The 19534-nt window shown below is 45.8% G+C and overlaps 6 protein-coding genes across 10 annotated transcripts; 4 read left to right on the top strand and 2 right to left on the bottom strand.

Moving 5' to 3' along the window:
- Positions 1–60: 60 nt before the first annotated feature.
- LOC6529627 lies at positions 61–3876 on the top strand. Its single transcript, XM_002090585.3, has 5 exons — positions 61–198; positions 743–982; positions 1054–1145; positions 1768–2056; positions 2115–3876. Exons 2-5 carry the CDS (start codon positions 975–977, stop codon positions 3790–3792), a joined length of 2067 nt encoding a protein of 688 aa, XP_002090621.2. The 5' UTR covers positions 61–198; positions 743–974; the 3' UTR covers positions 3793–3876.
- A 36-nt stretch (positions 3877–3912) lies between these two features.
- LOC26535569 lies at positions 3913–5422 on the top strand. 3 transcript variants are annotated; one of them, XM_039372965.1, is made up of 3 exons: positions 3913–4055; positions 4112–4387; positions 4455–5422. In XM_039372965.1, the coding sequence occupies exons 1-3, from the start codon at positions 3996–3998 to the stop codon at positions 5280–5282; spliced, it is 1164 nt and encodes a 387-aa protein (XP_039228899.1). In that variant the 5' UTR covers positions 3913–3995; the 3' UTR covers positions 5283–5422. The 3 variants fall into 3 exon arrangements, with proteins under 3 accessions (XP_039228899.1, XP_015052912.1, XP_015052911.1); XM_015197426.2 differs by having other exon boundaries at positions 4452–5422; XM_015197425.2 differs by having other exon boundaries at positions 4443–5422.
- Positions 5423–5610: 188 nt separating this feature from the next.
- On the top strand, positions 5611–11732 carry LOC6529626. 2 transcript variants are annotated; one of them, XM_039372962.1, is made up of 8 exons: positions 5611–5766; positions 5835–6807; positions 7230–8258; positions 8328–8468; positions 8529–8668; positions 8728–8867; positions 8943–9233; positions 9301–11732. In XM_039372962.1, the coding sequence occupies exons 2-8, from the start codon at positions 5899–5901 to the stop codon at positions 10926–10928; spliced, it is 4278 nt and encodes a 1425-aa protein (XP_039228896.1). In that variant the 5' UTR covers positions 5611–5766; positions 5835–5898; the 3' UTR covers positions 10929–11732. The 2 variants fall into 2 exon arrangements, with proteins under 2 accessions (XP_039228896.1, XP_002090620.1); XM_002090584.4 differs by having other exon boundaries at positions 5612–6433; positions 6521–6807.
- A 52-nt stretch (positions 11733–11784) lies between these two features.
- On the bottom strand, positions 11785–14192 carry LOC6529625 (sterol carrier protein 2). Its single transcript, XM_002090583.3, has 5 exons — positions 14033–14192; positions 13380–13703; positions 13130–13320; positions 12177–13060; positions 11785–12114 (listed from the first exon to the last, which is right to left on the bottom strand). Exons 1-5 carry the CDS (start codon positions 14075–14077, stop codon positions 11924–11926), a joined length of 1635 nt encoding a protein of 544 aa, XP_002090619.1. The 5' UTR covers positions 14078–14192; the 3' UTR covers positions 11785–11923.
- A 502-nt stretch (positions 14193–14694) lies between these two features.
- LOC6529624 (sterol carrier protein 2) lies at positions 14695–16376 on the top strand. The gene is made up of 4 exons (XM_002090582.4): positions 14695–14840; positions 14921–15244; positions 15304–15494; positions 15653–16376. Exons 1-4 carry the CDS (start codon positions 14748–14750, stop codon positions 16314–16316), a joined length of 1272 nt encoding a protein of 423 aa, XP_002090618.2. The 5' UTR covers positions 14695–14747; the 3' UTR covers positions 16317–16376.
- Positions 16328–19417, bottom strand: LOC6529623 (UDP-glycosyltransferase UGT5). 2 transcript variants are annotated; one of them, XM_015196906.2, is made up of 4 exons: positions 19348–19417; positions 18119–18377; positions 17491–17867; positions 16328–17425 (listed from the first exon to the last, which is right to left on the bottom strand). In XM_015196906.2, exons 2-4 carry the CDS (start codon positions 18371–18373, stop codon positions 16507–16509), a joined length of 1551 nt encoding a protein of 516 aa, XP_015052392.1. In that variant the 5' UTR covers positions 18374–18377; positions 19348–19417; the 3' UTR covers positions 16328–16506. The 2 variants fall into 2 exon arrangements, with proteins under 2 accessions (XP_015052392.1, XP_039228897.1); XM_039372963.2 differs by lacking the exon at positions 18119–18377 and having other exon boundaries at positions 16413–17425; positions 19239–19383.
- Between the last annotated feature and the right edge of the window lie 117 nt (positions 19418–19534).

Here is a 19534-nt window from a genome sequence, read left to right as displayed (position 1 = left end):
TTATTGGGGCGGCTGGGAGGGGGCGTGGCTGGTCGGGGGGCGTGTGAATGCAAAGCAGCAGAACGAACGTCGAAAGAACGCGACACCAACACAGGAACGAGAGCGGGAAAGTCCGGAAAACCACCGAACCGACAGCGTTGAAAGCCAGCAAACGACTGAGCTCCAAAGCCCCAAATGGAATCTGAAAAAGGAGAGACAGTAAGGGCAGAGAAAGAGAGAGAGAGAGAGAGAGAGAGAGAGAGAGAGAGAGAGGGAGAGGGAGAGGGAGAGGGAGAGGGAGAGAAAGAGTCATCCTTTGCAGAGGCGACGAAAGTTCGCGGAACCAGCTCACTGAGCTACCAATACCCACACAATATGATATACAAAAAGTTATAAACAATCATTTATTATTAAAGCATTTAATATAATTTAATTTTATAACCAAAAAATTAGCTTACATATATACTCTACAATGTTTTAACCTAAGATGAATTTAGTTGTGGATTTAGTTGTGTACATTTTGTATATCATTAGGTATGACAAAGGGCGAAAAATTCAAATTTATACAAATTTTTTATTTGTTCATAATTACGTAATTTCTTCGAGTACATTTACAAACTAATATAAAATCCACATTCTCACCAGCTGAAATTATTAAATAAAACTAGATTTAACATAGAAAATAACTCCCTCTCCGATTTGAAATCCTCAAACATAAACATTCTGATAACGAAATTGATTACGTTTCAATTTTGCATTGCAGTGCAAGTGAAAGAGCGAGTGCCTCCAATTAGCTGATAAGACGCTCAATAAAACGAATCTCACGCGGGGCTTCGTCCCCAATGATCAGTTGTATTCGAAGCTTTGGGAGACTTGAACGTGGGAGCTGCTGGAAAAAACCAAGACGGATCGAAGAACCGGAGGTGTACATACTATAGTGCAGCTAAAATACAGATTGCTTAGAAGGCGGTTGCTGCAATCTTTTAATCGGCAAAATGGAAAGGTGGGACTAGGCAGATCTGGAATGATTGACTGAAATACGAAAGCTCCTAACAATATACTCCTACCTCCCAGTTTCTGGCAGGAACTGAAATCGCTGCTAAAGACCCTGTTCTGCTTTGTGGTTGCTCTGATGCTAGTGCCTTTGCTGCTGTTATCATTCCTGTGTAAGTGCTCGACATACATCCCCTGCAGTGATCGATGATCGGCGATCCGCGACACGCGCTGCCCCACTGATAAGCCGCACAAATCAATAACTTCAAAAGGGGCCGGCCATATAAATAAACGACCCATGGGTTGATTAACCGACGGGGATTCTCATTAGCCAAAGGATCATCCGCTGGCCCAAGAAACCCAAGCCAACCCCGAGAGATGGAGGACGCTGAGAGTGAGAGTCGTAGAGAAAGTGGTGTAGATAAGGTTTTTGTTTATAAATAATACAGATTACCTGTTGCACCTTTGCGGAACCCAGACAAGCGACCGAGCGAACCTTGACCAAATGGATTACTCATAAAAATTTCACCATTGATAAGACCAGTCTTCACTGCTTGATACCCGCTAATCGTCGGGGATGATGTTGTATAGGAAACTCTTGTGCTTGATTAGGATTATTGGCGTAGAAGCTGAACCAATCTGGCCCGCGCAATCCATTAAATTCAATTTATTTAATCACAGGCTACTATTCTTCGTTGTTAACTTTTCCAATATAGGGTATCATGATCTACTCAATTAGAGGTGCCAAGGTGGATATTTAATTTCGACGCTTCTAATCCCAATCCATATTCTCAGGTGCTCACTTCGGCAACGAACTTTCCAACTATGTGCTGAGCATCAAGTACCCGAACCTGACCATCTCAAAGTCCAAGAAGATCCGGACTCTAATCGACACGCCGAAGAATGCGGGCGTTTTTCACTTCCTGCTGCAAATGGAGGGCAACTGTGACTTCGACAGGATACGGATGGCCTATGCCCAGCATCTGACTGATCTGAGGGACAAGACTGGGATGCTCAGGTTCCCCAAGCTGCGTCAAAAACTCGTCACCTGTTGGGGGCACTATGCGTGGGTGAATGATAGCAGGTGGGTGCTCCACAGTACACATCTATGATAGATTCAAATGACAATGCTCTTCTTGCAGTGGCTTCAACATCAACAACCACGTACTGCTCAGCACCCACAAGTACCGAGGTCGTCCAGTTACCGAATCGAATATCCAGGAGTATGTCAGCGAGCTGGCCACGAAGTACATCCCATCAGATCTTCCCCAGTGGCAGGTGATTGTGATCCCCAACTCGGATAGCACTCTTCCCTACTACATACTCATTAAGCTACACCACCTGATAATTGCCGAGGAGGAGGACCTGCATGTGAGTGAGATGCTCCTGCTGCAGGATCCCCATGAAAAAACCGTATTGACTCTAAGCGATGCATTGGGAGACAGCTCGAGTCCAAAACTCTCCCGCTTTGTGCGAAAGCCGGAACACATTAGCAGACTCATCAATCACATAATCCATCTTGTCATCTGCCGTTGGCAGAAGTTCATCTACGAATTTGAATCTCTCGAAACTCCCGATGGCTCTACGTCCAGTAGTCAGGTGGGAAACCTAAGCCAGTTGGCTTCCTTGGTCGTAATTGTGCTGGTAAATGTCATCTTAGGCTACATGAGGAGTCGAACTATGCTCAAGAAACTAAAAAGACGTTCAGTCAGCTATCGAAATGAAGTGGGTCGCTTTCAAACAATGCGATTGCTTCTGTATAGGGAGTTAGACCAAAGAAATTTGAATTGGTGTGTGGCCAGAAATGCGGCTTATAAGAGCTTGCAGCCAACTAATTTGGCCAAGGTCGGTACACGTTTTCTTTGGCGACTAAATCTGAATCACGTTTTGCTCTTACCCTACCACATTTACTGTGAGTTTTTGGCCTTTGGTGATGTTTTGATCAAAGGCAAAACTTCGTATACTTCAACCTATTGCGCCAGACTCCACTTGTACGTACCCCTTCTACTTTACGCCCAATTGGAGTTTTTCAAAATTATCTTGGAGCTTTTTCAGGCCCCACGAAATATTTACGAAGTGCTCTTCGAACAGCCCACTAAGGAGTTAAATATTTTGCATAAAAAGTCCTATGCCGGCAGGAAAATAGTCACCTTTGGGCGATCAATAGATGGAGCAAAACTAAGGACCCGAAATCAGGGTAAATTCAACAGTGATCTCCGAGAATCCGACTTTAGTTTAACTTGCTTGGCCGGGGCTGTTCACGATTACTTTAATACTTTCTCAGGGGACTTGAAAGTACCCAATTACTTGAACACCACTTGTAGGACCATAGATAAAGGGTACTTCACAGATCGCAGTGGGGATAAATCTGAAAATATTGGGGGTGTAGTGTTTCTGCAACTGCCTCTAAGGCAACCAGACGCAAATCACACCAAAGAACTCCATCAGATTGTTGAACGAATCAGAAAGCAACAGATCATAATTTATTTAGCTTCTATTGGACAGACAAAGTACAGCCTGCTCACATCCCTTTTGCCTCATGTTATCACCAAAATATTCATCAACTTTTTCTCATACAACTTTCCCATCACAATTACTGAAATCTACGGAGCCACTGCTGAGTTTCAAGCGGTCTGGGGTCAGAAAGTCCAAGATGTTCTGCTCTTCCGACCACCACAATCGAAGACCTGTCTATCCCTAAATCTTCATCGCTTTGGGGACAACTATAGACTGGCTGTGATGGCGGATACCCACCTGGCCCCCGATCACACAGTAATCACCAGATCCTTCGAACAATATATGGAAACAATTACTCTGTAATAGGAATGAATCTTGCCCCTACTCGTGGCCTGACGGGGAATGTATATGCATAGCTTATGCGAAATAAAAACTATTTATCCAGTAGTTCAAAATGGTTTCAGATCGTAGCTTTAAGCTTAGACTTGGTCTAGTACTCGGGGCTATACATGACAATATAAAATATAACTTTCGTAAACCTGGTCCATTTACCCTAATATTGGACTATGGAGAAAAACAACAAATGTTGTAAGCAAGTAAAGGAACATGGGGCGCCAAATCCACCAGTGAGTCTTTTGAATTAAAAGGTCTAATTTTGATAGTTGCATTGCCTTAAACGCAGCCACTTAACGGCCATAAGCAGCTTAAATTCAGGGACCTGGAATACCGTTCGCGTAAGGAGAAAATTAAATCTACAGAGAATATGCCTAAGACCTGCAAACACCATTGTACAACAAATAAACATCAGAGAAGACAAGACCATCATTGCGATCATAAAAAACATTCGTGCAAAGATCGTGAATCCCCTGTTAACCATGAACAGCACTTTCATCGTGCTCATAACACGTTTTCCAAAAAGTGTTCCAATGGTAATTATCAACCGGCCCAAAATCAACAGGTAAGCACTTCTGGCGTATTGTATTTTTGACTTTTAATACCCTATTCACCGGAAGTGTCAACAGCAGTCGAAATTGAAGGTAGAGAGGCAACCCAGTCCAATTTACACACCGAAACAGCCAATTCGTCCAGTATATTTTCCTAATGATAGCAAGAAGCAGAAGGAAGTCATTGAAAAAGGCTGTGGGGACCGCCTCCTCTATAAGAATCTGTCCTTCGAAGCGTACCCATCTAGTAAAAGTGAGCACGGTGAGGGGGAAGGGGGTGGTAATGTTAAGGAACCTCCACTTCGGTTAAGCCACCAGAAGCAAAAGAAAGACTCATTTGACCACCTTAAAGCGGCCAAGGCTCATTGCCAGGCTGTTGGCGAACGATTCCAGAAGTTCGCTCTTTGCAGTAAGGGCTCCTCCTCCAACGACTCCAAATCGAAACCGTCCGGAGTAACAGTGATCAGTGCGAAAAGCGGAGACGATCTCAGAGCAGCAGTTCGGTCTCAAATAGAAGTCCAAGAGGCCTTGAACGCGTTTACACTTGAAGTGAAGAATAAAAGGGAGGAAGTACACCCCGATGAGAAATCCTTTAGTGCCAAGCCAAAAAAGAGCAGAAGAGCTACGTCCGATACGAAAACTGAGAAAACAGTGGTTCCCACAGCCGGGAGTCCCCAATTAAGTATCCTTACGCCAGACAATCTAGAACTCGTAAATCTATGTGACAGTTCTAGTGAAGTAACTAAAATACTTGAACCGGTTATCAGAAACATTCAACGCATGTATCTGAACACTCTGAAAGACGAAATGACCCTCATGGAGTATCTGGCTAAGGTCCCGACATTAATCATAAAAGCTTATAAGCAACAAACCGATAAAAAAGAGCAAAACAGCCCAACGGAATGTTAAATTTGAATTCTGTTTATGTAGTGTTGATATATTTTATCAGTACAGTAACATTTTACAAGAGGCAGTAGCAAATAGTAAAGACCTGTGCGACAATTTAGATTACATTACATCTTTACATTAATAAATTTACAGAAAAAGCATTACCAACTGTACGATTAATTAACTTAAATGTCGCGCCGAATAAGTATCGCCTATAGATGGCGCACTTAAGTGCTGAAATCGATGTTTCGATATTTCCATCGATTTTTTATTCACAGGTCTTGGTACGCGGGTTGCCGCTAGGTGGCGCCTAACACAGCACTGTTTATAGAACAGTGTTCATAAACGCTCTACATCTGAAGAGTAGAGTTGAAAAACGACAGTGCGCGACGGCTTCTAGAACAAAAAAAAACTATTCGCGAATCGCTGAAAACGCCGCTGCGGAAATTCTGCCAGTCGCATGAAAATCCCGTGGAAGAGGGCGCGGGTGAATTGCAAACGGAGCGTAAGATAAAAGACACGGCTAGCTGAGAGGCGTCACGTAGACGGCCGACTGATCGATATTCAATACAGGCGTAGGGCAACACACGCACACACACCCCTACGCGCGTGTGTGTGCCACTACACACACGAACACATGGAGAATACTCGAGGTGGCGAAAATAACGTAGAATTGGCCAACGGCGGCAAGGAATCCCCGGAAAATGCACAAAAACCGGAAGAGAAGCCCCTGGAAGGAGCGGGCGCAGTTTCCCATCAGCGGGTGGCGCCAGAGAAGGGCGTAAGCAACGGGACTGCAGTGGAAAACAACAACGCAAATGCCCGCGGAAATGCTAGTCCAACAACTACAAGCGCAGAGGGCGGAGCAACAACAACAAATACACCAGTGGAACCAGCGACAGCAACAACTACAACTAGCAACTCTTTACCCACACAGCAGCAACAACTACTGCAGTCAGGCGATGGGAACGCAAATACCCCAACAACAAATGCAATTACAATGCTGGCAGCAGCTGAAGAGGAACAGGCAGCAGCATCATCGGCGGCAAAAACAACTGCAGAGGCACCCACGGCAACAACAACCACAGCAACAACAACCACAGCAACAACTGCAAAAACAACCGCCTCGGCAGAGACAACAAAAACAAGCACAAGTTCGGACGAGAAGACAGGTAAAGTAAAGCGAAATTCGCAGAGCACGAATCTAATGTCTACTAATGTGATTTGCACACCCACCCACTCGCCAACGCCGCCTGCAGAAGAGCGCGGCCACAAGAGCAAGAAGAGAGATAAGGAGCGGGCTGAGGACAAGAATCGGCGCAGCAGCAACCACAGCAGCAAGGATCGGGACAAGGACAAGGAGAGGGAGCGGGACAAGGACAAGGAGAGGGAGCGGGAGCGGGAGCGCGACAGGAATCGCGAGAGCAGCTCCAAACCCTCCAAGGAGACCGACCACAAGTCCGGCTCATCGCGCAGCAAGAAGAAGTATCACCGCAGTGATAGGGACCGGGAACGTGAACGTGAAAGGGAGCGCGATCGGGAGAAGGTGAGTCCAGGAACTGTTTCAAAAGTGCGTAAACCAAACGGAAACAGAAGCATTCGTTGTTGCACAAATCGTTTGATTCTCCCAAACTTCGAACTAAGCGCTCTTGTCCATTTCCAGAACTTAAATTTCTTTAAAAAGTAAAGTCCAATTTCCAGTGAAACTAGGGCTGTTGCGAAGAAAACTATTGTCGTGGTCTTACCACCCACTTACTCACATTACTACAAATAAATCGCTGATAGCAAGAGACGTGATCTTGAATACAATGTGTCAAAATTCTTTGAACCTTTCATATTTGATGTACTGCATGCTTATAATATATTTTCACAGTGTACATAGTGCTAAGTAAACAGTAGCAGCCACTACAAGATACACCTGTTCATCAAAGCAAAAATAACGAAACACTAAAAATCTATATTTTTCAGATTCCTTCCTCGTCGTCCAGCACATCCTCGCACTCGCATCGACGGAGAAGTTCTGACAGCAGCCGGAGCAGTCAGAACAGCTCCTCAAAGTCGAAGGATCCGGGGGCAGATCCTGTTTTGCCTCAGGCGGTGGTTGCTGCTCTCGAGCAGCAGGTTAAGGTGGAGGAGGTCATCAAAAAAGAACCAGTAGAAACCAAACTAGAAGGGGAAGCAGAACCATCACTAGTACTTAGTAACCTCATAAAAACTGAAGCGGAAATCAAAACGGAATCGACGGAGAAGCCAAACAAACCTCTAGTAAATGGCGAGGCAATAGCGAAAACCCGAGATGAGGTTTCCAGACAGCTACATTTTGGAGACAAGGGCTCCAATTCCAAGCTAATGCCTTCACCGGCTCCGAAAACCAGTTCGGGATCGAACTCCACGGCCAGCAATCATTCCTCCAGCCAAAGTAGCGGCAGCCGCAAATCCTACTTATCGTCTTCGTCCTCTTCATCCTCCAGCAACCATCACAAGAGTTCCTCCTCAACTTCTCGCCACTCCTCATCTTCATCTCGGGAATGCTCCAAGTGCTACAAGCGCTCCAAGATTCGGCGAACCAGCGTGGGCGTTCAGTGCTTGCAGCATGCACCAGCAACTGGACCCTGGCAAACGGTTCAGAGCCTGCCGCCGAGGCCCAACCGGAAACCGCCGGCTGGCTTGGAGAACCTAAAGTACGGCTGCTACTTTCAGGTGGAGCAATATCCAAATGGCGGGGCCTCTATTGTTCACCTGTACCAGCATGAAATCGACGCATTGTCGCCAGAAGAAATGGAGGAGCTAGTGGATGAGTTCTTTGAGGTGTGCTTTGCCGAGGATGAACAAGGGTATGCCCACCACGTGATGGGTATTGTCCACGATGCGGCGAGATATTTACCCGATCTTCTCGAGCACATGGCCGAGAACTACTCAACGCTGACGGTAAAGGCGGGAGTTCTCGGACGAAATTCCGACATCGAGACCTGTACGATGTCGCAATACAACGAGCAGGTAAATTGATATACATGGCGTGTTAACAAGAAAAACATCTTATAAATCTTGCTAATATCTCACCTTTAGGTGGTTCGCAACTATTGCCAAGGAACCTTTCGATATGGACCACTGCATCAGATCAGTTTGGTTGGCAAAGTGCACGAAGAGGTGGGCGGATACTTCCCAGACCTTTTGGGTCGTATTGAAATGAATCCATTTTTACGAAAGGTAAACCTACTTAATGCTAAATGCAAAAAACACTTGCCTAATATAATTCTCTTGTCTTAGACCATGCCTTGGGCTTGTAATTCCATACTCCAAACGGATCCTCGTCAGTCGAACGACGGTCCCATCCTCTGGATCCGAGCTGGTGAGCAGTTGGTCCCCACAGCAGAGTTGAACAGCAAGACTCCACTAAAAAGGCAAAGGTTAGTTGCATTAGGAAAAATATTCTTAAAAATCATTAACTTACACAATTTAAATGCAGAACTCGTATTAATGAGTTGAGGAACCTACAATATTTGCCCCGATTGTCGGAGGCCCGGGAGACGATGATCGAGGATCGGACCAAGGCGCATGCGGATCACGTAGGCCATGGCCACGAACGCATCACCACCGCAGCAGTTGGTGAGCTGCCTCGCATTGATATGTTGACTCTGAAATCGACTAATCGGCGCTATGTTTTCATTAACCGTTCCGCAGGCATACTGAAGGCCGTACACTGTGGACAAACTGACTCGCAGAACCGCATCACCAAAGACGTGGTCGCTTTTGCCGCCCAGGACTTCAACACAATGGTGGAAATGCTGCAGCTGGACCTGCACGAGCCGCCAATTTCACAGTGCGTACAGTGGATCGAGGACGCCAAACTTAACCAGCTACGCCGCGAGGGCGTCAGATACGCCCGTATTCAGCTGTGCGACAATGATATATACTTCTTACCCCGCAACATAATTCACCAGTTTCGCACAGTGACGGCGGTTACGAGCGTAGGTAAGAGATTGAATGAAATTTTTATATTTTGAATCGTTCTTTTAAATTAAAATTCTCAATTCTGAAGCTTGGCACCTGCGACTGCGACAGTATTATCCCGGCCAGGAGGTGATTAACGAGAAAAATAACCCTGTGCTGGCCGAAACGCCTCACTACAAGGAAAAGCAAACAATCCTGCCAAACCCAATTAGCCACGACGAATGCGGCAAAAAAACGCCATCAAAGAGGGCACATGATGGCAGGACTAAGAAGAAACTAATTGACCTCGACGGCAAAGAGCGGCGATCTAGTGAGAGCAGCATAGACGACCAGCCAGCTGCAGGAAGTTCGTCCCCGGGCCAACAGGAAACAAACAGCAACAGCAGCAGTCAGAGCGGCACTAGTGGGGCTAGCACACCTAAAAAGAAGACCAGCAAGGATGACTCCAAGATCGATATGCGGAAAATGGTTCTGGAGCACAAGTATAAGCTCACCAAAGCGGCGGTAGTTGAAACTCCTGAGAAGGAAAAGCTCAAAAAGGATAAGGAGAAGGAAAAGTCTAGGGAGAAGGATAGAGACAAGGAAAAGGAAAGAAGCAAACAAAAGGAGAAGGAGAAGGAAAAAGAAAAGAAAATCGAAACTCCAAAAAAACATGCAACGCCAGCAAAGAGCTCTTTGAGTGAGCCATCGCCCGCCAAAATTCCCAGGCTAAACAATGACACAGCTCCCAATGCTTCAAATCCCACAATTGTTGCTAAGGCAGCTGCTACACTGAAATCTATGGCCACACCATCTTCTGCACCACCTATTTGCACTCTTCCTGTAGCTGCGCCATCTATCCTGTCAGGACTGCCACCGCCACTTGTGCCTCAGACGCCTTTCATCCATCGTCTAAATCAAAAGGAACCCGAGATCAAGATAGAAGTGAAGATCGTTTCGGACAGCAAAAGTGATATCAGTACCTCCAATACAGCTTTGTCAGCAACAGCGCCACCACCACCGCCGCCTCGGGATCCGGTTGAAGATGTGGGTAACGAGCTTATTGTGGAGAGTACACCACAATTGATCGTTGATCACGAAGAGGAGGTCTCTGAAGTGTGTACCGAGGAGATTGTAGAGATGGATATACCGATTCCAAAAGAACCAGCCCCAGCTGTTGTTTCTACACCATTGCCTAATACTTCTTCACCACTTATAAGTGCTCACTCCAGTCTGCCATCTGCGCCCATACCAAAATCTTTTATCCATCCACCAGTACCAACTGTAGCTGCACCACCTCCTCCGCCACCCAGTCAAATTGTAAAAGTGGTTCTTCCGGGCTCTTTGACGCCTCTAACCAGAATGTCAGTGGTTTTGCCACCCTTGCCTCCATTGCCACCATCACGGGCCACTGCACCACCACCGCCACCGCCTCCTCCGAGCACCAAAAGCAGTGGTGTCACAATGCCCATATCAGCCGCAGTTTCCCCGTTGAAACCCACCTACAAAACCATTAATTTGCCCTCCCACAAGATCATTATCGCAGGCTCCGCTTCGGGAAATCGCGTCTCCATGGCGAAAGGCACGACGAAGAGACCTGATTTGCTGGGATCCATCATAGCTAGCATGGACAAGCCAGCGGGGAGTGGCCCCAATAGCAACTCCTCATCATCGACATCCTCGGCAACAACGAATAGTTCGCTTTCCTCATACGCCGGTTCCAATAATAGCTTTTGAAATTGGGAGAAGAAAAGGAAGGAGGGCGAAAGTAGAGGCTCCTATTTGGACTTTATGTGAAACTATATATTTTGTAAATTAAAAAAGCACTCGGAATTTCGTTTAACGGAATATGAGTAGCTGAATTCTTTAAAGGAAGATCTCAACTCTGAAAGGGATTTTACCACTTACTAAAGGTTGCGCATACAATTATATAGTTTTTTTAGTGGAGCGCAAAACTTCCGTATATCAGGTTACACATTCAGTATGAATGTAGCTATACCAGTTTTATGAGAATTGTTATTCTGTGTTGTTCGATACAAGTAAGAACAGTTTTGTGTTGACTGCGTAAAATCTCATCCAGTGCCCAGAGATCTTCCTTTGTATATAGCCAAAAGCTTAAATGTAGTCCTAAACTTCACATACAAACACCCTTATATTTGATAACGAAACATAGATTCATAAGCTCAAAATGCGACACTTGATAGAATTGTAGTTTTTTATTTATTTACACCACCAACCACACCGCAAGCACTTTTTAGAAACAACATTTGAAAGTTTTTTAATGCAGGCTGGTACACTTAACTGTTATAGTGTGTATATTTAAATGGCATGCACATATTGGCCAGAGACACTCGTTCTCCTTAAAACCATAAATTTAAAGGTCCCAGTTTGATTTCCTTCTCAACTTTTTTGAAAAGTGTTTTAAAAGTGCGTAGAACAATACACACATTGATAATTATACTATATATATACCATATATAAATAGAATTAAGCCAGCTTACACGTTGAAGAAACAATAAAGATTCGGATCGTACAAAATTAGAAAATGTTTTTGACTTGAATCGGATTTTTGAATACAAAAAATAATTCAACCTTTCGATTGCGAAAATAACAGTTTAATCACTACAGAATAATACAAAAGTCGTATAAAAAGCGTATGCTGGATATATTGATATAACTAGATTTAACAGATCCAAAGCCACCAAGATGTTGCATTGCACAAGAAGAGGAGCCTATAGCTTGGAGCGCAGCTCCTCGATCCTTCCTTGGGCGGATCGCTGCAGGTCCATCAATTTCATGGCAAATCCCATGTTGCCCTGGATCTTGATCTTGCCCTGGAAAAAGGCCTTTTGGGGTGGCAGCTTTCCTGTCAGCAGCTCAAACACATCATCGTCGCTTATGATAAAGGTAACGTCACATTTTTCTGCAGTAGAAAACCAAACCCTTAGTATCGTACTTTGCTTTATATGCGTAATATGTGCTTACGTGTTCCATTAAAGATGATCTTTCCCTTGCCCTGCTTGGCATCAATCACCCAAAATCCGGTCTGGCCATTGGGCCCGTTGTTAACCTTAAAGCCATAAATGGCGCGCACCTTTTCTATCAGATTGTCTTTATCCTCCTGCATGGCTTGCTCCAATAGTTTCAGTAGGGGTGCCACCTTAAAGCCATCCTCACTGGTCGCAGCCTTACCGGCAGCGGTCAGATTGCGAACCACGCTGTTGGCAGCTGGGAAACCCAGACGATACAGAGCAACCACTACAGCTCCTCCCAGTCCTAGATTGTGCTGCAGAGCCAACTGGGCATTGGGCACCTGGCGCTTCTCAGCCAATCCACGGAGCTGCCAGCAGAGCTCAGCACATTGAGCCAGACCCGTGGCGCCCAGAGGATGGCCCTTCGAGATCAGACCACCACTTGGGTTGACCACGAACTTGCCACCGTAGGTGTTGTCTCCAGCGTCGATGAATTCGCCGGCCTTGCCCTCTCCACACAAACCAAGTGCTTCATACGTGACCAACTCGTTCGCCGAGAAGCAATCGTGCAGTTCCACCACCTGGACATCCTGGGGCTTGTACCCACTCTTGGCGAACAGACGCTGGGTGGCCAAACGAGTCATGTCAGTTCCAGCAATCTTCATCAAGCTCTTGTCGGCAAAGGTGGACGCCGGGTCGCTGGCCATCTCCATGCCCACAATCTCCACAGCCTGCTTTTCCAATCCGTGACGACGCACGAAAGCCTCAGAGGCGAGAATGGCAGCTCCAGATCCATCGGAAGTGGGACAGCACTGCAGCTTTGTGAGCACTCCCTCCACAACCTGGGGCGACTTCATAATCTGCTCCAGGGTGTATTCATCGCGGAACTGCGAGTAGCTAAGCGGGTTAAATATGGCCCACGATTAGATAAGGCATTACTGCAATGATTATATAGTTAACCCTTACGGATTATTGACGGAGTGCTTGTGGTTCTTCCAAGCGATCTTGCCGAAGTGCTCTGGCTTAGTGCCATACTTCTTCATGTGTTCCTTGCCGGCATTGCCAAAGATCTGGGCAGCCATGGGACCAGCACCGATCTCGGTCAGCTCACCCATCTCGGTGATGTGGCGCTCCATGGGATTGGCGCGATCAAAGTACTATTCGAGAATGAAATAATGTATTAATATTAGGTTTTGTGAGGACAGCGCTCTTGTACCTTTGAGGACAGGGATCCACGCTCCATCTTTTCGAATCCCAAAGCTAGGACGCAATCTGCGTTTCCGCTCTCGACGATCTGTTTGGCCAAATACAGGGCACTTGATCCCGTGGAGCAGTTGTTGTTGACGTTATAGACAGGAATACCGGTCATTCCCACCTCGTAAATGGCGCGCTGTCCGCAGGTGGAGTCTCCGTAAACGTAGCCGGCCACCGCCTGCTGAACTTCCTCGTACTTGATGCCCGCATCCTGGAGAGCTTTTGTGATTGCCTCCTTGGCAAAATCCGGGTAGCATACATCAGCTCGACGACCGGGCTTCTCAAACTGCAGAGGGGATACGAAAACAGAGTGATTGATACCAGATTCTCAGAGATTTACAGACACAAGTATTAAAATTCTAATCGTGCCACTTCAGGGGGCAAAGGATCGATTCTGATAGTCGTTATAATAATTATATTTATGATAATAGCATGGAGCCACAAGCATTCGAGAGCAGATTAGCGTACTAAGTGCAGCGCAGTTCAAAGTCCGCCAATTGCTTAAGATTGCTCAATATAAAAGCTAATTGCAGGCCGACGAAGCCGCTCTTTGAATACTTTCTTTGGTTTTATTTTTATTTTTTCTCTCAAATTGATAGTTCTTCGAACACACACCTTGGTCATGCCCACACCAACAACGTACACACGGGTCTTCGACATTTTACAACTGCAGAATCTTAAATAAAACAGGTAATACCACAACTAATGCTCGAGAGCAATTAACTAAATGTTAGTATGAAAGGCGATTGTTGGCGATATTAGGAGCCTTTATCCGACTGAACCTATCGCTTATCGATACCGAAATGCACAGGGTGACCAGATTTCGTTTGAACACACTTCAAGTGGCGCCCGCTTCATAAAATAGTGTGCAGCCCTGGAAAAATAAAACTGTTATTTACAAATTGTAAAATTTATTTCAGACTTAATATTGAGAGGTCTATTAATTATAACAAATCGGATAATCCATTACAATAGAAAAAAATGTGTCATTAATATGTATATGTAAATCAGTTCCTTTTTTAACATTGCTGATGTTATCCTATAAGTTCACAGTTTTGAAAGCATTGAAAACTATTTAAAAATTGTATTTTAGCTGGTGGCCCTGCTGATAGTGATGAGTTATTTATTTTTAGCGGATTAAAATTAATGAACGAACAATAGAAGTGCTTATACATACAATATTACCTAGACTTTTTTAAAGATCCAGATACATGGGTTGAACTGCATCAAAGTGAACAATTAATTCAGCGGGAAGCAAGCTGATCCGACTGAGCTGGTCTTATCATATCTATCGTATATAAGTCCGCAACCCATTGATCCACCTCAGTCGATGCAGAAAGTTCGATCCGTGATCCCGCAGAGAACAAACAGCCGAAAAATGACCAAGACCAGAGTTTACGTTATCGGAGTGGGCATGACCAAGGTTCGTCCGCGGAAGATTGACCTTTGTGCCGCCTTGGGTAATTTAAATCTATCCGATCATTTTCTTCTAATTCCTTGCAGTTTGAGAAGCCCGGTCGCCGAGCAGATGTTTGTTACCCGGACTTCGCCAAAGAAGCCATTACAAAAGCTCTCCAGGATGCAGGCATCAAGTTCGAGGAAGTGCAGCAGGCGGTGGCCGGCTACGTTTACGGAGACTCCACCTGCGGACAGCGCGCCCTCTACGAGGTGGGAATGACCGGTATTCCTGTTTATAACGTCAACAACAACTGCTCCACGGGATCGAGTGCCCTGTATTTGGCCAAGCAGATCGTGGAGGGCGGAAACTCTGACTGCGTCTTAGCTCTAGGATTCGAAAAGATGGAGCGTGGTTCCCTGTCCTCAAAGGTACAATAGTGCAGTCCTTACAAAACCTAATATTAATACATTATTTCATTCTCAAATAGTACTTTGATCGCGCCAATCCCATGGAGCGCCACATCACCGAGATGGGTGAGCTGACCGAGATCGGAGCTGGTCCCATGGCTGCCCAGATTTTCGGCAATGCCGGCAAGGAACACATGAAGAAATATGGCACTAAACCCGAGCATTTCGGCAAGATCGCTTGGAAGAACCACAAGCACTCCGTCAATAATCCGTAAGTTTAGTCGAAAGTTCACCTTACGCGTGCGCTTATCTTATCGCTAAAAACCGAGAAATAAGTACACCATTGACCATCATCCACTCCTATGGCTGTATTGCATTCAGCTGATCCTCACACATGTCGCTTTATATGTTCCCATTTGTTGCTTTTAGCTACTCGCAGTTCCGGGATGAATACACCCTGGAGCAGATTATGAAGTCGCCTCAGGTTGTTGAGGGAGTGCTCACAAAGCTGCAGTGCTGTCCCACTTCCGATGGATCTGGAGCTGCCATTCTCGCCTCCGAGGCTTTCGTGCGTCGTCACGGATTGGAAAAGCAGGCTGTGGAGATTGTGGGCATGGAGATGGCCAGCGACCCGGCGTCCACCTTTGCCGACAAGAGCTTGATGAAGATTGCTGGAACTGACATGACTCGTTTGGCCACCCAGCGTCTGTTCGCCAAGAGTGGGTACAAGCCCCAGGATGTCCAGGTGGTGGAACTGCACGATTGCTTCTCGGCGAACGAGTTGGTCACGTATGAAGCACTTGGTTTGTGTGGAGAGGGCAAGGCCGGCGAATTCATCGACGCTGGAGACAACACCTACGGAGGCAAGTTCGTGGTCAACCCAAGTGGTGGTTTGATCTCGAAGGGCCATCCTCTGGGCGCCACGGGTCTGGCTCAATGTGCTGAGCTCTGCTGGCAGCTCCGTGGATTGGCTGAGAAGCGCCAGGTGCCCAATGCCCAGTTGGCTCTGCAGCACAATCTGGGATTGGGAGGAGCTGTAGTAGTGGCTCTGTATCGTCTGGGTTTCCCGGGTGCCAATAAGGCCAAATTGTAAGGGATGGGATCTTGATTTTGTATATATGTATTTAATTAAAAGTGAACTGTTTTATATAAATCTTAATAGCGTTTTTAAACTTTACAGAGGTGTGGGTTTGTGTTTTGGTAAAATGTAGTTTAATATCTGATAATATATCACATATTAAGAAACAATCCTTGAATACCAAAACAGTAATCTATTGATTGGGTTATTTGCGCTTCAGCTTGTAGTCACCCTTGGGCTCTCTTCTCTTGCACATTCGAACTAATCCCAAGAGCATGATCACAGGTAGTAGCAGGGTTAGGGCCACCACCAAGTATACGTCCAAGGAGTAATAAACAAAGCGGGAGAGATGCACGGCGCTTGGTTGGGTCAGAGGAGCTCCCTTCGTCTCCGCCACATGTTCCACCCACCAAATGGCCGTCTCCAAGGGACCCTGGATGCGGTTGTTGTACGCAGAGGCCACCTCCTTCGCTCTCGCTTTGAAAGACGGGTCCAGTGCCTTCGTCAACGCTTCATAGACAGTATTCTCATCCAGTTTCCTAAGCTCTAGTTGCAGGGCCATTCCCCGCTGCACCAATGCGGCAATATTGAGCGATTGGTCGCCGTAAATTGGGACACCCACAATGGGTACAGCGCTGGACACCGCCTCCGTGGTGCCCATCAGGCCACCGTGAGACATAAATACCTTTAGATTTGGATGAGCTAGGATGTCTCTCTGAGGCAGCCACTTCCTGATATGGAGATTAGGTGGTTTATTGGGCAGCGTGTCATTTTCATACTTCCAGATGACTTCCTGCTCCAATCTTCCAATCGCTCTAACGATCCCATCTCGCCGGGCAGCGGGAAGAGAACTCGCTTTCAGCTGAGAGCCCCAGCTAATTAGAATGACTCCTTTGGATGCGTTATCCAGTATTTTCTGAAGATCGGAAGGCAGTGGTTTGGGTGGAGTGATGTGCACACCACCTACTTCGATGACGTTCGGGGGCAGTGGCTTTGGTCCACTGAGCGAAAAGTGCTGGTTGATCAGCATCAAAGAAGTATTCCTCACCAAGTTCTCCGTGGACGGCACTCTAGGACCGAATCTTTGTCTAATCAAGGCATTTCCGGCGGGAACTGTAAATAGTCTAAACAAGATTAATTTTTGGATATGGTCGAAACCTTTAATTATACGAGTGTATAGACCACTTACTTGTACAGCACATTGAGGGAGTGGACAGTAATCCAGTTGCCCAATCGTCCCGCAAAGGACATTTCCTGGGATTGGCCCTGGAACAGTGCTGATATATATGACGGGATCAGAGGGGCTCCAAATCGTTCGTAGTGCCATGGCATCAGGGCACAGCTGCTCATTGCAATGACCGGAGCTTGGAGCACATGGGCCACACTCATCGCACAGTCAGAATTGAATTGCTCCAGTAAAATGACATCGTAGTAACCAGGAGGATTCTTCAGGATCTCTTTTAGGGCTCTGCTGTGCAGTGTGGTATTGCAGTCCTCTTTTCCCATGTTGTACAGAATAAAGAACTCTATATAGTGAAATAGGAAGCGATAAGGCCGTTCGAAGTCCTGGTAAATCGAGAGAAAAAATTAGTTCCTTACAAAATTATACTCGTACGGATAGGATAGGTTTAAAGCTGAGATAAGCGCTGACGAAAGCTAAATATAATACATACGATACACATTTCAGAGTTCATATCGCTTGAAAAGTAATAACATCACCACTCACTTGTCACATTACTTATGACATGCTTAATGCACACTATTTGTTTTACGTCGACTTTTTGACCTACTCATTTTTTGATGACTCTACAACGCACCTCTAAGTTGATAGTGTCGGTCAAGGTGGAGGGCGGTAGCAGGTGGTCCTTGTATCCCTTTGGAGGGTCTTTGTCCTCAAAGGGACCTATGACATCCACACTGTGACCGGCCTCGGCCAATCCGCGCATAATTGGGTGAAAGAACTTGAAGTGACTGATGGCCGGGTGCGGAAACAGACCCAGAATTTGCAGGGAGTCGCTGGAAACGACCAGAGAAAGTAGCGCCAGCAGGCAGAAAGCCCTCCAACAACACATTTTGCTGGAAAGCAAGGGGAAAGGGTCAAGTTCAAGCCCTCAGAAAATCGATTTTTGTGATGATATGAGTTTTACATGCTGTGGAATGCACTTCTAAATTTAACAAATGCGGATATTTTTATACCCGTTACTCGTAGAGTAAAAGGGTATACTAGATTCGTTGAAAAGTATGTAACAGGCAGAAGGAAGCGTTTCCGACCATATAAAGTATATATATTCTTGATCAGGATCAATAGCCGAGTCGATTTGGCCATGTCCGTCTGTCCGTCCGTCTGTCCGTCTGTCCGTCTGTCCGTCTGTCCGTCTGTCCGTCCGTCTGTCTGTCCGTATGAACGTCGAGATCTCAGGAACTACAAAAGCTAGAAAGTTGAGACTAAGCACACAGACTCCAGAGACATAGACGCAGCGCAAGTTTGTCGATTCATGTTGCCACGCCCACTCTAACGCCCACAAACCGCCCAAAGCTGCGACGCCCACACTTTTGAAAAATGTTTTAATATTTTTTCATTTTTGTATTGGTCTTGTAAACTTCTATCGATTTGCAAAAAAACTTTTTGCCACGCCCACTCTAACGCCCACAAACCGCCCAAAACTGCCACGCCCACACTTTTGAAAAATGTTTTAATATTTTTTCATTTTTGTATTGGTCTTGAAAATTTCTATCGATTTGCAAAAAATCTTTTTGCCACGCCCACTCTAACGCCCACAAACCGCCCAAAACTGCCACGCCCACACTTTTGAAAAATGTTTTTATATTTTATCATTTTTGTATTGGTCTTGAAAATTTCTATCGATTTGCAAAAAATCTTTTTGCCACGCCCACTCTAACGCCCACAAACCGCCAAAAACTGTCCTTCGCACTTACACTAGCTGAGTAACGGGTATCAGATAGTCGGGGAACTCGACTATAGCGTTCTCTCTTGTTTCGTTTTACAATTAGCAAACAGAAATAATAATCAACACGTTCGGCTCACACGGGGAGATAGATCCGGAACAATCAAAAGATGAGCACCAACTGACAGCGACGAGTAAAAAAGAGCTCGATTAGGCGGCGAAAGCATACATATACTTATGTATATATTCATACATACATAATTCAATCTTTCAGGGAGCACTTAAGAGTAACTCATTAGAAACATCTCTCTTTATTACTGATACGCA

This window comes from Drosophila yakuba, chromosome 2R, assembly GCF_016746365.2.
Source record: "Drosophila yakuba strain Tai18E2 chromosome 2R, Prin_Dyak_Tai18E2_2.1, whole genome shotgun sequence".
In the NCBI taxonomy this organism is placed as follows: Eukaryota; Metazoa; Arthropoda; class Insecta; order Diptera; family Drosophilidae; genus Drosophila; species Drosophila yakuba.
Note: the sequence above shows the minus strand (reverse complement) of the source record. Positions and strands in the feature narration are given on the sequence as shown.

What these genes read in the sequence shown, in the direction of transcription:
- LOC6529627 (XM_002090585.3), top strand. An exon ending in GCTGCTGTTATCATTCCTGT is followed by an intron (nt 1,146 to 1,767) that starts GTAAGTGCTCGA and finishes CCATATTCTCAG; the next exon opens with GTGCTCACTTCGGCAACGAA. An exon ending in GCGTGGGTGAATGATAGCAG is followed by an intron (nt 2,057 to 2,114) that starts GTGGGTGCTCCA and finishes CTCTTCTTGCAG; the next exon opens with TGGCTTCAACATCAACAACC.
- LOC26535569 (XM_015197425.2), top strand. Translation starts at nt 3,996, where the DNA reads ATGGAGAAAAACAACAAATGTTGTAAGCAAGTAAAGGAACATGGGGCG. An exon ending in ATGGGGCGCCAAATCCACCA is followed by an intron (nt 4,056 to 4,111) that starts GTGAGTCTTTTG and finishes CCTTAAACGCAG; the next exon opens with CCACTTAACGGCCATAAGCA. An exon ending in AACCGGCCCAAAATCAACAG is followed by an intron (nt 4,388 to 4,442) that starts GTAAGCACTTCT and finishes ATTCACCGGAAG; the next exon opens with TGTCAACAGCAGTCGAAATT.
- LOC6529626 (XM_039372962.1), top strand. Translation starts at nt 5,899, where the DNA reads ATGGAGAATACTCGAGGTGGCGAAAATAACGTAGAATTGGCCAACGGC. An exon ending in ACTCCACTAAAAAGGCAAAG is followed by an intron (nt 8,669 to 8,727) that starts GTTAGTTGCATT and finishes ATTTAAATGCAG; the next exon opens with AACTCGTATTAATGAGTTGA. An exon ending in GACGGCGGTTACGAGCGTAG is followed by an intron (nt 9,234 to 9,300) that starts GTAAGAGATTGA and finishes TCAATTCTGAAG; the next exon opens with CTTGGCACCTGCGACTGCGA.
- LOC6529625 (XM_002090583.3), bottom strand. Translation starts at nt 14,077, where the DNA reads ATGTCGAAGACCCGTGTGTACGTTGTTGGTGTGGGCATGACCAAG. An exon ending in TTGGTGTGGGCATGACCAAG is followed by an intron (nt 13,704 to 14,032) that starts GTGTGTGTTCGA and finishes TCCCCTCTGCAG; the next exon opens with TTTGAGAAGCCCGGTCGTCG. An exon ending in GTGGATCCCTGTCCTCAAAG is followed by an intron (nt 13,321 to 13,379) that starts GTACAAGAGCGC and finishes ATTCTCGAATAG; the next exon opens with TACTTTGATCGCGCCAATCC.
- LOC6529624 (XM_002090582.4), top strand. Translation starts at nt 14,748, where the DNA reads ATGCAGAAAGTTCGATCCGTGATCCCGCAGAGAACAAACAGCCGAAAA. An exon ending in GTGGTTCCCTGTCCTCAAAG is followed by an intron (nt 15,245 to 15,303) that starts GTACAATAGTGC and finishes ATTCTCAAATAG; the next exon opens with TACTTTGATCGCGCCAATCC. An exon ending in AAGCACTCCGTCAATAATCC is followed by an intron (nt 15,495 to 15,652) that starts GTAAGTTTAGTC and finishes TGTTGCTTTTAG; the next exon opens with CTACTCGCAGTTCCGGGATG.
- LOC6529623 (XM_015196906.2), bottom strand. Translation starts at nt 18,373, where the DNA reads ATGTGTTGTTGGAGGGCTTTCTGCCTGCTGGCGCTACTTTCTCTGGTC. An exon ending in CCGACACTATCAACTTAGAG is followed by an intron (nt 17,868 to 18,118) that starts GTGCGTTGTAGA and finishes TCGATTTACCAG; the next exon opens with GACTTCGAACGGCCTTATCG. An exon ending in TCCCTCAATGTGCTGTACAA is followed by an intron (nt 17,426 to 17,490) that starts GTAAGTGGTCTA and finishes AATCTTGTTTAG; the next exon opens with ACTATTTACAGTTCCCGCCG.